This window comes from Rhodofomes roseus (genome assembly GCF_022264815.1).
Source record: "Rhodofomes roseus strain CIRM-BRFM 1785 chromosome Unknown C8Q71scaffold_19, whole genome shotgun sequence".
Lineage (NCBI taxonomy): Eukaryota > Fungi > Basidiomycota > Agaricomycetes > Polyporales > Fomitopsidaceae > Rhodofomes > Rhodofomes roseus.
In genome coordinates, this window is record NW_025952975.1 from 504,326 (window position 1) to 518,960 (window position 14,635).

The 14,635-nt window shown below is 57.5% G+C and overlaps 3 protein-coding genes across 3 annotated transcripts; 2 read left to right on the plus strand and 1 right to left on the minus strand.

The window, feature by feature from the left end:
• Window positions 1–7,511: 7,511 nt before the first annotated feature.
• C8Q71DRAFT_725907 (uncharacterized protein) lies at window positions 7,512–8,220 on the plus strand (the record flags this gene model as incomplete). Its single annotated transcript, XM_047921731.1, is given in 2 exon segments — window positions 7,512–7,655; window positions 7,675–8,220. 2 exon segments carry the CDS (start codon window positions 7,512–7,514, stop codon window positions 8,218–8,220), a joined length of 690 nt encoding a protein of 229 aa, XP_047776032.1.
• A 501-nt stretch (window positions 8,221–8,721) lies between these two features.
• Window positions 8,722–11,777, minus strand: C8Q71DRAFT_875826 (uncharacterized protein; the record flags this gene model as incomplete). Its single annotated transcript, XM_047928401.1, has 5 exons — window positions 11,689–11,777; window positions 10,910–11,354; window positions 10,753–10,850; window positions 10,373–10,697; window positions 8,722–10,321 (listed from the first exon to the last, which is right to left on the minus strand). Exons 1-5 carry the CDS (start codon window positions 11,711–11,713, stop codon window positions 8,722–8,724), a joined length of 2,493 nt encoding a protein of 830 aa, XP_047776033.1. The 5' UTR covers window positions 11,714–11,777.
• Window positions 11,778–11,891: 114 nt separating this feature from the next.
• Window positions 11,892–13,883, plus strand: C8Q71DRAFT_195921 (TPT-domain-containing protein). Its single transcript, XM_047916910.1, has 5 exons — window positions 11,892–12,374; window positions 12,785–12,967; window positions 13,025–13,195; window positions 13,258–13,421; window positions 13,475–13,883. Exons 1-5 carry the CDS (start codon window positions 12,096–12,098, stop codon window positions 13,707–13,709), a joined length of 1,032 nt encoding a protein of 343 aa, XP_047776034.1. The 5' UTR covers window positions 11,892–12,095; the 3' UTR covers window positions 13,710–13,883.
• The last annotated feature ends 752 nt before the right edge of the window (window positions 13,884–14,635 follow it).

Here is a 14,635-nt window from a genome sequence, read left to right on the forward strand (position 1 = left end):
GTTCGTGCTTGTATTGAGAATGAATCGGCGTTCGAGTAACTGTCCTACGCGTTGTCTCGAGTCCGGTCCACTCGTCGTAGTGGGAGCCAGCCCGGTCCGACATTAAGAATCTGATAGAATAACAGATGAAAATAAGGGAGCAGGGTATATAAGGGCTCAGTTGGGGAGGGTTGGGCTTAGGCGTCGTCTTCGCCCGAGTCCTCGTCTTCGTCCGTGCCCGAACTTTCGCCCTCCTCTTCGTCGTCTCCCAAGGTCGTGGTAGCCTCCATCTCTTCTAGTCGCGTGACCGGGATGTCAAGCTGGTCGAGCCTGATAGGTATCGAACGTCTCGCGAGGTAGGGTATCACTCGGAAGGCTGCTATGGGACGGTCGAGCACCGTTCCATCGAGCTCGGCAATGATGTACGCGCCTCCGCGGTTCCTCGAGATTACGACCATGGGTCCTTGATAGCGAGGGCGCATCTTGCGGTTCAGTGCCTTCTCGATCGCGGTGTTCCTGACCAGCACTAGGTCGCCTCTTCCAAAGTCGAAGTCCGCAATCGTGTATCGGTGTTCCCGTTCGAAACGTTGTGCAGCTTCGCGACGTGCCTCGTAGACCTTCGAGTAAATTCGCTCTAGTTGCTCTGGTCGCTTCTGCAGTGCGATGGCTCTTCTCGCGATGAGCTCGGTGGTGTCGATGACTGCGTCGGGTGGCGGGACCAAGTAGGTAGCTTCGATAACGTCCAGAGGTAGGATAGGGTGAGTCCCAGTAGCAGCAAAGTACGGCGAGCAACCAAGTCGGCGCCTTGTCGTGATACGTTCGGACCATAAGACAGAATGGAAGACTTGCGACCACTTTGACTGATCTCCGTCTGCTGCCTTGAATAGCGCTTGTCTCATGTCGAAGTGCGAGCGCTCGACGATGCCATTCGCGCGCGAGTTGTACCCGCTGATTCGGATGTGGTTAATGTGATACTTCTTCGAGAGGTACTCGAGCGCCTTGACCCATGGCGCCCCGTTGTCCGTGACGACTTCGACGAGCATGCCCCAGCGACATAGCAGGTCCTGGTACATCCAATCGCCTAGTGACTGGGCCGTCTCGCGCCGGAGCATTCGTCCTTCTGCGTACGCTATGGCCGAGCATCGGGCCGACGCTATGAGCTTGAAACCTCCTGATAGAGGCATGAACATCGTGTCGCCGAACGCTTTCACGAAGATTCCCGCTGGTAAAGGTACCGTCGGTGGGATGAGGATCTGCCGTAGCTGACGCTTCTGGCATAGATCGCAGGTGCGAACGTACCACGCTACGTCCGACTTGTGGTCGGGCCACCAGAAACGCTCTGTGACTGCGACTATCGTTGCGTGGATACCTCGGTGTCCAATACGGTCGTGGCTTTCCCGTAGCGCTCGAATCCTTCGTTCCTGCGGTAGTACGACCTTGTGCGCTCCTTGGGAGTCTCGTCGCCATAGCTTTCCTGCCGTAAGGAAGAAGAGGACGGCGTACTTGTAGAATGCTTCGAACGCGCGGTCTGCCATTCCTTCCGGTCTCGCGGGCTGATCGAGAAACTTCCTGACGTCGATGAGTCGTTCGTCGAGCTTCTTTGCCTTGTCTGAACGAGGTACTATCGAGTAGTCGTCGCCATCCTCCCCCTGACTGAGATTCTGACCGTCCTCGGTCAGTGCCAGGACCGCGATCGGCTCATCGTCTTGAAAGATGTCTGGAGGGTGGGATTGGGTGGGACGGAGAGGTTGGACCATGTGCACGAACGAGTACATGTTGTCGATCCAGTCGTCGAAACCGTCGTCTTCGTCGACCGCCGCATCTCCAGGCTGCGGCGTCCTTCGTGAGAGTCCATCGGGTCCGTGCGACGAGCCCGGAACGTGTACGAGCGTAAAATGGAAAGTCAGAATGGAGACGATCCAGCGGTTAATGCTGGCACTGGGCGCAATGTCTGGGTTGGCCAACATTCCCTTGATGTAGCGAGCGTCGACTTCTATGACCAGATTGCGGACGCCTATGAGGTAGAGCCGTAGCGCGCGCAGCGAGCGGAACAGGCCGTAGATTTCGAGCTTGGGTTGGGAGAACCTGCGCTCGCGATCGTTGAGCGTGATGGAACCGAATCGACTGTAAAAGCGCTTTCGTGGGTCCTCTTCGTCGCACTGGCACAGAAGATATCCGACGGCGATATATGACGTGTCGACCGCCAGGATCACCGGCGACGTGGTGTCGTACTTGATCGAGCGTAGAGCGGGACTTTCCAGCAGGGCCTGCTTGAGGTCGTCCTGGGCTTGCTGCTGCGCCGGGCCCCACTCGAAGGGCACGTCTTTCCTGGTGAGTCGTACCAATGCATCGGCACGATGCGCGAAGTTGCGAATGAAGATTCGGCACACGCCCATAGTTCCTAGAAAGGCTCGCACGTCGGATAAGGTATGGCAAGGCCCCCAGTTCCGTATCGTAGCCACCCGGGTTTCGTCGGGTAATCGTCCCTCGGGCGTGCAGCGGTGACCGATGACCATGGTTTCGCGAGCCGCGAGGACGCTCTTGACGCCCGAGAATGTTCCTCCAGCGTAGCGCATGCGGGTCACGATACGATTCAGGTTCTGGAAGTGCTCCCACACGAAGCGTCGAATGCCTGGGTTCTGCGGGATGACCTCGCCGCCATAGTCGGTTGCTGGGCCTTTCGCGGGTACGTCGTCGATGTACGGTATCGTGTACTCGGGAGTCTCCGGTTGCAAGATGTAGGTAACGTCGTCGTGGAATATAGGAACCGCGTTCGTCCAACCCATGGGAAGCGTCGTGAGCCTCATCGCACCGTAAGGGGTCTGGAACGTCGTGAGATCGCGTGAGCTTTCGGAGATGTACCGTTCGTCGTATCCGACATAGAGGTCGAGCATTCCGCCGCACGCCCGTCCTCCGAATTGTTCGGCCAGGTATTCTGGTGTGGGTGGAACCCCTGAATGTTGGATCGTGACTGCGTTAAGTGGCTCGAGACTGTGGACGAGTCGCAGAGACTTCCCATCCTTCTTGACCACACAGAACCATCGCGAACGGTAGGACGAGTTCGAGGGTTCGTACACTCCGGAGTCGATCTTTCGTCGGATGAGTGCGCAGACTTCGTTGTAGAGTCCTGGGGGGATCGGTATGTTCTTCTGGACCCAGGGCGTGTGAGGAATGACCGGAAAGTCGATTGGCGGGAAGTATTCGGCCTTGAAATTACCACGCTCGTCGTCGGACCACGCGAACGCGTCGTTATTCGTAGCCATAAAATGATGAAGGAGGTCCCGCTCCGCGGGTTGTAGAAGTCCATCGTCGTGCAACTTATCGGTGGTCGCTGCGCGCTCAGCGGTATAGCGGCCTCTTGTCTCGGACGGCGGTGGATTCGGGTTGAGCTCGCGCATCGTCGAGAGCGGGTCTCCCTTGATGTCGCGTATGATGCGGAACTCGGCAGGCAACGAGCCCAGAACTGGTCTAGTCTTGCGTGCGACTGGCTTGTACTTCTTCTTTGATTTTGCTTGCGCGAACGTTGCGACGTCGGCGTCATCCTCGGTCGAAGAAGTACTACTATGGGTATCGCCAGCGCGGGTATGAGAGAGAGGAACAGTAGAAGGAACGTGGGAAGCATAGGTGGTATTCGTCGATGACTGGCTGGCTTCTGTACTGGTTCGGACGCTGTCGAAAATAAAGTTGGAATAGGTGTCGGGTACTGAGAGGTATGTGGCCGCTAGGACCGGGTTATCAAGCGAGGAGATATTGGCATAGGCGGAAATGGAAGGGGTATCGTTCTCGAAGTCGATCACTAACGCGACCTGTTCATCCTCTTCGGCTTGAACTAGATGTTCGAAAGTGTCGACGATCTCTTCTGAAAAACCTCTTGGAATCGGGGGCGTCCTCGAGGCATCGTCGGAATGGTGACCTGCTCGTTGGTGTTGGGACACACAAGCGTGATCGTCTGGTTCTCGTTGAAGTAGTTCTTGACCACGCTCTCCGTGATGACGTCGAACGGACGACCCAAGAGTACGTCGTACGACGCTCTGCGGATGACGTGGATCTGGAGGTACAGTGTGATCGGTCCAACTTGGCAGGGTACGTTGTGGACTAGGCCCAGCGAGCGGTCGACTCCACCGTTCGCAGACTGCATGCTGAGGCAGATCGTGGGGTCGAATGCGAGACCGAGGTGGTAGCAGAGGGCCTCCGACATACAGATGACCTGCGAACCAGGGTCGAGGATGCACGCAACTTTCTCCTTACGGTCGATGAGCAAGTCAACGGTACGCAGCGCGTGCGACTCAGCTGCGACAACTAGTTCGCTAGGCGGAACCCCCTTGGGCAGAACACGAAGATACGTTTCGTACGTGTCGGGGATGATCGTTGCGTTCGGATCCAACTCGTTGTCGTGACAGTCGAGCTCCTGCTCGCTGCCGCTCGCGCTACTTTCCACAGAGGCCATGTTCGTCGACACAGTGTTGGCATCGTGCGCTACTCGACGAGGGGTAACCGCTTCGCGGTACTTGTTCCGGATGTCGGGCGAGATGCTGAGGAGCTCTTCAATAGTCAAGCTGACGGTTGGAGTGGTCATCGACCGCTTGTAGACGGTTTCCGCAATCTGGGCTTGAACTACCGGAGCGAGATTCGTGTACGAGCCATCGCGATTCTTAACCTTGGTCGGCGCGGCACCGAAGTTACGGGTAGTTGGTGGCGCGTAGGTCGCGTCTTTCACGTTCGCGAACGGGTGAATCGGCGCAGACTTGTCGGCTGTCGCAGTGTTGCTAGGCGTCGACGTGGTCGGGGTAGTGCTCGAGCCCGCTGGCGCGGCCTTCGCAGCGGCGGTAGGTGGCGCGTGGCTCGCGGAGCGTGCGGTGGACGGTTCGACTGAGGGCGTAGTACTCCTGCTCGTAGGCGGCGTCTCCGGGGGGGTTTCGAATCTGACCGTTCGTTCGCTTGACGGTGCCCGAGCGGGAGACTTGCCCTTGTCCGCAGGTAGGTTGGCCGGTCTGGCGGTCGACCTGGTCTGACGTTTCTCTATCACGACCCCGTCGAAGACCGGTCTCCTCCGTCGCTCCTGCGCGTAGATTTCCGTCAGATACGAAAGTTCGTCCTTAACACGGTCGAGGCGCTCCTCGAGACCGAGCGAGTAGGTCGCGGCTTGGTGGCTGTCAACTGTTTCATATAGCATGGTGTCAGCCCTAGAGCCTTGCAAGATCGCGTTTGATCCGGTCGCAGGCGTCGAGGCGTGTCCTAGCTTGCCCATGCGATGCGCGTACTCGAAGATCGCGTCACGTAGCGTCTGGCCGTCGCCGCGGCTCATGAACTTGCCATCGAAAGACACGATTTTGCCCTCCGCCGTGCGTATACACAGTCCCTTCTTCGTATCCTCGTCGAAAAGTTCACAACGGCCAATACGACACTCGGGGCGTCCACAGTAGTAACAGAACGGCCCATCTCTCGTGGTCGAGTTCGACGCGGCGGGTGCCCGACCGCGGGTCTGTTGGTTCTCGAGCGTCTTGATCAACGTCTGTAGTAGGGGTAGTAGTTCTTCCGCCTTAACACCACCAGCCGTGGTCGCAGGGGCAGCTGCCGGAATCGTCGAGACCACTGGGGACGTAACTATGGTCTGTTGGAACGTCGATGCCGGAGTAGGTCCGTCGAGGACCCACTGCGCCGCCTCGTAGATCATCGCAAAACTCCACGGCTTCTGACGAGGGTGATCCTGGTATTTCAGTAGAAGGCGCTGCTCCACAGGCGTCCACAGCGCTGGCGAGAAACCGAGTTGGAACTTCCGGTCCTGCTCGAGCGTCGATAGCGAGCCTTGCGAGATGAGATATTCGGAGATCATGTAGAAGTCTCGGTAGTACGCTGCTAGGTCGAGGGCATTGGACAGGCCGAGCCGTACGCGGTCGGTGACGACCTTGTCTAGATCCGCGATGGAGTACTTGTGCTGGTCGTCGGCCCCTGGGTAGAGCTGTCGTAGCGACCTCTTAAGGTCGTCGTACGTCTTGGTCGCATCCTTAAACGTAGGTTGCATCTCCCATAGCTCGGAGACTCGTAGCGGAGGGTACCTAGTGGCCCACGACTTCTTGTCTATGTCGGTCTTGATACCGCAACGCGAGAAGTGGGTTTCGAGATCCTGGAAGTATCTGTTGAACGAGAGAGGTTCGGTCTCGTCGAAGACGGGCGCGGTCGAGTGGCCTCGGGCAGGCATGGCAGGTGGGTGCGCTGCGACTGCAGCGGCTGACTGAGCGGCGTGAGACATATCTGGCTCGTTCGTAGGAGTAGTAGAACTGGATGAGTTGCGGGTTGGACCTGTCCTCGATGTGGACTGCACTGGTCCGGGACGGGCTCCGGAACCTCGACGACTCGTGGTAGGTGGGGGTGGAGTTACGGGGAAGCTGCTCGAACCTCTACGCGTAGTAGGCGTGTTCGCTTTCGGGGCCACCTCGTCAAGGGGTGGCGACGGAGATAGGGAGGATAGTGGTGAGCCGAAAACTGACGAACGGTCCTCAGATCGGTCTGTCGGAGACGAATGACGACGGGGATGCTGCGAGGCTGACTGAATGGCAGTTGGACGTTCTGCAAAGGAGCTTTCTGGTTCGTCGGAACCAAGAACACGCTCTACTTCTGCGGGAGCTTGTGGGATAGGGGTTTGAGTCGAAGGGAGTGCACCAGGTCTACGACGAAATCGTGCTGCGGCCCCAGGACCTAATCGACTCTCGATTACCCACGCGAAAATCGGTTCTTCGTAGTCCTCGTAGTCGGCCGGGCTGATGTCTAGCAGACGGGGCCGGGAAATCCTGCTTTAACTTCACCCCCTCGCGGTGGGCTCCAAGATGATGTGACCGAAAGCACCACAAAGGCCACACACAACACACCCGACGAAGGGCGAGCAACGATATGCGAGACCTAGTGGCTAGGAAGGTGTACCGAGATGGTACGATGGTCGATAGTGGAAGGAGCGAGGTCGGCAAGGCTTCGCACAGGCCCGATCTGCTTCTACGACAAAGTAGCGGACGCTTCGAGACGAGTAGACCACGGTCACGAACCGAACGAATCGAGGACCTGACGACGAGACGAGGGACTAGACGAGGCAAGCGATGGCAGGACAAGATGTAGAGACACCACTCGGGGCGTTGACGAACTCTGACGGACTGACGATCGTACTGACTGACTTCTCGCGTACGGACTGACTGCTGACGGACGTACGACGAACGGACAAGTTGAGAGGGTAAGGGTATCTGGTATTCGAGGGGGCTCGCCCCGCAGTATATACAGGATAGAACAACGCCTACACAAACAGGAAAACACGTGCATATAAATGATCCGAGTCGAACGATACGAGCGCTGTCCAATCGTAGAGGCCAGCACACCGGCTATCGACTTGCCCGGCGAGCACACACAGAATGCGCCATAATGGCGTAAGACTTCGGGCCCTGTTGAACGTGATTAGCCCCGGGCAACCGCCCGAACGGTACTTGGCTAGCCGTAGCACCGCGACCATACGACCGAGGTTGTCTTGCAGATTCTTCCCCAACACCACCATGCCCAACGTACGCGTCGAACCAACCGCGGAAGCTCACATCGCCCGCTACTACCGTTTGATCGAAGTCATCAAGGGTGAGGCCGCCGTAGAGCCACGTCTCCTGCCCGTATCTCGGGGCGAATGGCTGTCGTGGGCCAACTGCGTTCGTTGGATGCTCGTAGGTCTTCTGTCGCCTTCGTCGGCCAGGGATAGATCCTCACCAGCTTTTCCAGCGCGGTCTCTTCGAGTCCTACTGCAAGGCGGTCACCGATGACCCGAACTCCGTCCCATCGCCGTACTCCTTCAACGACGTCGTCGAGGTCATGAACTACATCGACGAGATCTTCCAGCGCTACAAGCTGCCTCACGACTCGTTGGGCGCACCCTATCCGACCATCGCCTGGTCCGAGGAGTCCGTCCTGCATCGCGAGGCTATCGACGAGCCTCTGGCTCCGGTCTCCTACCAACTCGACCCACTGTATGTGCCGGAGTATCGCCGCTTGCCCGACAACTTCAATCACTTGGCTAACGCCGTCCACCGCCTGAGCGAGGACCAGCAGGAGATTCGTAGGATCCTCGGGTCGCTCTCTACGAGCGTCGCCGAACTGGGAGGGCGCGAGCGAGGCATTAACGTCGGCGAGCCTGTTCGAGACGCAGCCGGTCGTAGGGGAGGTTTCCGAGGTCGTGGTCGTAACACTGGACCCTTCGGTGGACGGGACTTCCGCTAGAGTCTTCTTAGTGTAGTCGTAGCATGCTGGCCAATGTCGAGCAATGCCTAAGTCGGTGAACTGCGCGCGTGAGCTCGATACCTCACGAATCGGGGTGTAGTCCAGATGGGAGCGTATCACCGGGCAATCAGGAGTGGACTAAAGCATAATCAGGACCTCACCCAGGAGAGGACTTGGACTGAGGTTCTGAATCAGCTTGGTGTTCATTCCAGTGAACGACCTCGATTTACTCCTACTGAGGAAGAGGTGACAGCAGAGGCTATGGAAGGTGATGGGGATGATGAAGTTACACCTGAAGGGATCCAGAAGCGAATGTATCTACTTAGAGAGATCTTGGCTGCACAGCAATGATAGTAGACATAGTATGGGACATCAAAGTTCATACTGCCTTTCATGTATCACATTCAGACTTGTTTGTATAGCCTCAATACATTGTCGTCCAATAGAAGTTACCACCATATCATTGCAATGACTACAAATACACAACATAATGCACCCTCACTACTCATAGAGATCCTCAGCTAGGTCGGGCGACATGGGAGCAACGGGGGCAACGGGGGCAGCAGACGCAGGTGTGACATGCGCGACGGATGCGACAGACGCAGCGGACGCAGGCGCAACGTGCGCAATGGATGCGACGGATGCAGTGGACGCGGGTGCGACGGACGTGGGTGCGACAGACACAGGCACGGCGGACGCAGGCGCAACGTGCGCGACGGCCGCAGTGGATGCAGGCGCAATTGACACGATCGACGCAGCGGACACGGGCGCGACGTGTACTAAGGGTGTGAAGGGTGCAATGGGCGCAGTGGGACCGACGGGGAACGACGAGCCAGGGGTGACAGGGGCGATGGGCGAGACGGGCACAATGTGAGCAGGCGACATAACAGGTGTGACGGGCATGACAGGCCCGGTGGGGGCGATGTTTGTGATGGGTGGGTAGGGTGCAACAGGCCCGAGTGGTGTGAAGGGCGTCGCGCCCACGCCGTAGGGAGCATTGCCGCCGCCGTAGGGAGCATTGCCGCCGCCGTAGGGAGCGTTGCCGCCGCCGTATGGAGCGTTGCCGCCGGCGTAGGGAGCATTGCCGCCGCCGTACGGAGCGTTGCCTCCGGCGTAGGGAGCATTGCCGCCGGCGTAGGGAGCGTTGCCGCCGGCGTACGGAGTGTTGCCGCCGCCGTAGGGACCGTTGCCGCCGTAAGGAACGTTGCCGCCGTAAGGAACGTTGACGCCGTAAGGAACGTTGACGCCGTAGGGCATCAGGCTCGGAGTGATGTTGTCCTTAAGGTCGTCCGGGATGTATGCAAACCCTTGGTTTGCGACTGTCCTCATCATGAGGCTCTGCGCGTTCAGCTTATCCGTTTGCGCCTGGATTTCCTTCACCTCCTCGCGCTTTAGCAACGCCTTTGCCTTTAACGTCGCCCGTTCCTCCCTCAACAACGCAGCCTTCGTGACCTCGTCGTGCACCTGTGCAGCGGCGTCCAGCCGCTCGCTGATACCACTCATGTCTGGCTGTGCCGAGGCAGTCTTTGCCCCGGCGCTCGTCCGGCTCTTCTTCGATGCGGACGAAGAGGTCTTCTCGGATGGCCGCTTGCCAGTCACAACACGAGGTGCCCCCTGCGACGAAACGGCTGTAGAAGATGGCGACAACGGGGACCGTATACTTGCGTGAGAGGGCAGAGACGACGTCGAGACAGTCCAGGTGTTCATGGACGCATGGAGGGAGGAGAGCGACGACCCAGCACTATGCAGCGAAGGAGGGTAATGGGAGGGGGACGGGACACTATGGATACTGGACGTCTCACTCGCTGTAGGCGAGAAGTGGTATAGGGAGCCGCGGGTGACCGTACCCGCGTGTGCGGTAGCAGGGCTGACGTGCAACTGCGTGGCTGAAGATACTCCTGACCTGGACGCTGTGAGGCTTGTGGGGTCTCCACGTGACGGAGCTTGGTGTTGAACCTCAGCGGATGCGCTAGCGGACGGTTGGAGGTATTCAAGTTGATGCGCGTTCGGTGGCTTCGGCCCAAGCCCCAGGGCGAAGTCGAGGTCAGGGGGGAGTGCATCGTCACGGACGTTATCACTGGAGATCCGGTTGCCGCCCTCGCTAGGGATGCAGTTAGTGTCTGTGCAGGATGTTGTGGTTGCACTCACTCACGCAATGATTTGATCGTCCCCGGCACTGGCACCCTGGCCGAAAGCGTAGCTCAACCATGAGTCGTCCAAAGGCCCCTCAGCCCCTCCTTCGACGTTAGACCACATCCCAGGCTGCAGCATCGGCATCTCCGGAGTGGAATCAACGGGCGTGGCAGGGCGCAAGGCGTCTGCCTGACGCATGTTCCAGTGCCGAGATGCTTCTCCTTGAAGGTCTTGGCCAGGTTCCGCGGACGCTCCCGTGAGCACGAGGGAGGGCCTTCTACCAAAGATTTGGACCATAGATTCCTTCCACTCGGGGTCTAGCCTCGCTTCTCTCCACGCTTTGTCTTAACCCGGCACGAATCAGTGCTCTGCTTGACGTTGTGTATCCATCAGACTCACCTTCCACTGTCAAGATACCATCGGCATTGTCCCTCTCGGTGAGACCGTAGCCGGTCGTGTTCAGCAACCTTATGTACTCGCCGTAGTCCTTCTTCAATCTATCAGAAATCATAAGCCTGCACGAAGGATAAACATACATAATAATAAATTCACTTACGCCTGAATGCGTCTCCATACACGATCGTTCAGCCTTGTACGGCAGGAAACCACCTTGTCGTCCAAGTCAGTTCGAAAAATTTCCTCAGCAATCACTCTGCATTGAACTGAGCGCGACGAGCTGCCTGCAGAGATAGGGCGCCCCTCCTCTCGGGCCTCGTTGCAATCGTCCCCAAGGAGCTCGCGCCGTGCCTTCTGATGCTCCACGAGCCAGGCCAAGAGCCTCTCCGTGCGGTATGAGTGTTTTCCAACCCAGTGGATTGTCATACGGTCATCATCCTTGTTGCTGTCCGCTGGCACGTCACTCGACCTCTTCCTTGTGGGTCGACCTCGGGTAGACATGAGATGAAGAAACCGTAGGAGGGGGTCCAAGGACGGTATGAGTCGAAGGGCTGAAGTGAAGTGAGGGAACGGGAGAAAGGAGAGTCGACGGCGGGACATCGTGCCTGTAAGGGGAGCGCCGTAAACGTACGTACAAGTGGGTGGTTGAAGTGCGGCTGTGATGCGGACACGCCATCGCCTCGAGGCGAACTGTGTGACAGATTGTCACGGATCCCAGCTGGGATCGAAATGAAAACCGAAAAAAGGGAAAGCATCGATTGATGGGGGCTACGCCTGGCGATGTGCGTCTGCCGTAGCGCCCATTCATACGCGAACTTTGAGAGAGGCTATTGGTAAGTATCGCAAACCGTCCGACGTGAGACGGGCCAAGTTCCTCCGGGTCAGGAGACCGAGAAGCTGACCGACGCGATAACAACAAAATAAAGTAAAAATATATACCTACGTGCAGCCCAGCTGTACGCATGACAGTGACAGTGCTGTGAGGTCGCTGCGGCTGAGGACCAAATCCCGGTAGCGAACCGAAGGACGTGAGTGATGGTGGCTGAGCGCGGAGGAGCGCCCGGATGCCGCCAACGTGTGCGCGGCTTGGGTCACGTGGTGTGGATATGCCGTGTCGGGGCTGGGCGTAGAAAACGGGCATCGTCTCCTTTCCTCCGCCCTTCATCCTCCCGGCGGTCACTGCGCCTCCTGTCTGGCTTGTTTGGCTCCTAAGGCACCATCCGACTACTAGTCTCTCCTTTCGCCTCGTTGCACAACACTGAGCCCATCTAGTCCTCCGAGACACCGCCCACACGCTACAGCAGCACTATCACCACCTCTTGGCCAGCTATCTCAACAAGCCATCCATGTCTAGCAAAGACTACGAAAAGGCGCTTTCTTCTTCAGAGCAGAGTGGCTCTCAGACACTGGAAGTCCACGACGAGAAGACCTCTAACGACCCCCTTCCCTCCCCAGTTACTGCGCAGGTCGCCCGACCAGCGAACAAGCCGAAGCTCTCTGCCGCAGCTATCATCCCTATCTGGATTGTCCTGAGCTCGGCTGTCATCATCTACAATAACTACGTGTACAATACACTTCAGTTCCGGTTCCCCGTGTTCCTGGTGACATGGCACTTAACATTCGCGGTGAGTATTGATTGCTGTGCTCGTCTGGTGAATGTAGCTCGAGCGGTGGTTGCGGGGGATACAAGTTACAACGTTGTATTTTGGATTCCCTGGAGCAAACCACACACGTACGGAACACGACGCGATCGGACGGGCTATGTGCACGTTGTCCGATCTGAATGTCGTCATTTCTTTACGCGACTGAATTTGGTTGCTCTATCCGGTATGAAGTGGTCTCCATCATCAGAGTTGTTCTGGATTGGAACCCACGTATCATATGGCGCGTAAGTTGACCCAAGCAGCGGCCATTTCGACTCAGTGCTGTGGGCTGTAGTGGTAGCGCGCCATAACCGCTCCGAGCACCTGAAAAGGCATACAGTCATCTTGTGAGCCCAACACTGATGACGGACGAATGCTCATTATCTTTCTAGGCAATCGGTACCCGTGTCCTACAACGCACGACGCATCTCCTAGATGGTGCGAAGGACGTCCATGTTTCTAAGGAACTGTTCATCCGCTCGATCCTGCCTATCGGCCTTCTCTTCAGCGCCTCACTCATCCTGAGCAACACCGCATACCTGTACCTCAGCGTGGCGTATATTCAGATGCTCAAGGTCAGTCCGCTGCCGTCATAGCAGCATCCCCCCCGATCTCACATCCGTCCCCAATAGGCTTTTGTACCTGTTGCGATTCTGCTTATTTCGTGGACCTTCCGGATAGCAGAACCCAACAAGAAGCTTGCGGTGATCGTCGTCATGATCTCGTCCGGCGTCGCACTCGCTTCCCAGGGTGAGCTCAAGTTCAACATCGTCGGCTTCCTCACGCAAGCCGCTGCTGTTGTCGTACGTCCTCATGTCACTTTGATTCGGCCTGTGCTAAGGAAACTGACCCGGGGTTGTCGCAGTTCGAGGCGTCGCGCCTGGTCATGATCCAGATCCTGTTGCACGGCCTGAAGATGGACCCGCTCGTGTCGCTACACTACTACGCGCCCGTGTGCGCCATCATCAACCTTGCCGTGCTTCCGCTCACCGAGGGGCTCGCGCCCTTCTACGAGATAGCTCGTATTGGGTGCGTGTTCTTTCTGTCTCTCGTCTCAGCATTACATGCTGAAAGTCTACTAGGCCATGGATCCTGCTGAGTAACGCAGCAGTGGCATTCCTGCTGAACATCGCAGCAGTGTTCCTCGTCGGTGCGGGCAGCGGGCTCGTGCTCACGCTCGCAGGCGTCTTCAAGGACATCCTGCTCATCAGCGGCTCCGTCCTGATCTGGGGCACGTCGATCACGCCGCTCCAAGTGTTCGGCTACTCGATCGCGCTCGGCGGGCTCGTGCTCTATAAGACGTCCGGCAGCAAGTGAAGGGGCTGCCCTCTTTCATTGGCAGATCCCCCACTCTTCTGTCCGACAGTGGAGTCGTGTGTTATATTGTGGTTGGCTTGGCGTAGGATACATTCTACTACACGTACGTGACACTGGTTACTGAGCACCGACGACGCGTCTCGTTCGAACGGTTGATCCCCCCGGCATTCTTGGTTCGGTTCCCCCGAGTCCGTGCGCACTCTCTTGTACATATGTAATGGCGTTAGACGGCGATGCTGGTCTCTTCTCTGGACAATGCGCCTCCCTCTTTGTAGACCACCATCCCTATCATACTCAACCGAATTGATAAGTACATAGATTGGAGGAATCGGTGGAGCGCCTGTTTTTTCACGAACTGTATTCGATGGGGTTCGTGCATGGCAGCAGAATTGGCGATCGACTGCAGAAGACGCGCCGGCGCCAGCATGTCTTTCCATTGAGTGTTGGACGTTGTGCAGCGAGGTAGCAGAGCGCCGGTTGAGGTGCGCAGCGCTGTACCCAGGCTTGGGCCGGAACGTCTCGACGAAGCTGATGTGGGTCAGGAAGTACAGTATCAGCTAGTGGCACATACTTATCATAGACTATGTGCGAATAAATTCCAAGAAGCGAACTGATATCATGCATTGTTATCAAGACAAATGAACCCCCTCAGTGTGTAGTGATAGACAGCTCAGCTATTAGGCTTCCAGCTTAGATTTGAACAGAACGATCATGCTTGGTTACACCGTGACCCTCCAGCTTGCGGATGCGGTCCTCCATGCTTCGGAGACGACCCTCCACGTCTTCAAGCCTCTGAGACAACTCTGCAGCTGAGGCCCCATTCCCTGTGCTGGCAGTGAGCAAGCCATCACTATTGCAGATTGGTCTACTTTGTACTTACCTGCATTGCCCGATGGCCCTGCGATTGGAGCACTACTACTGTGGCT

Coding starts and splice junctions, on each gene's coding strand:
- C8Q71DRAFT_195921 (XM_047916910.1), top strand. CDS start 12,096: ATGTCTAGCAAAGACTACGAAAAGGCGCTTTCTTCTTCAGAGCAGAGT. Junction 13,196..13,257: donor CGCAAGCCGCTGCTGTTGTC/GTACGTCCTCAT, acceptor GGGTTGTCGCAG/TTCGAGGCGTCGCGCCTGGT. Junction 13,422..13,474: donor TACGAGATAGCTCGTATTGG/GTGCGTGTTCTT, acceptor AAAGTCTACTAG/GCCATGGATCCTGCTGAGTA.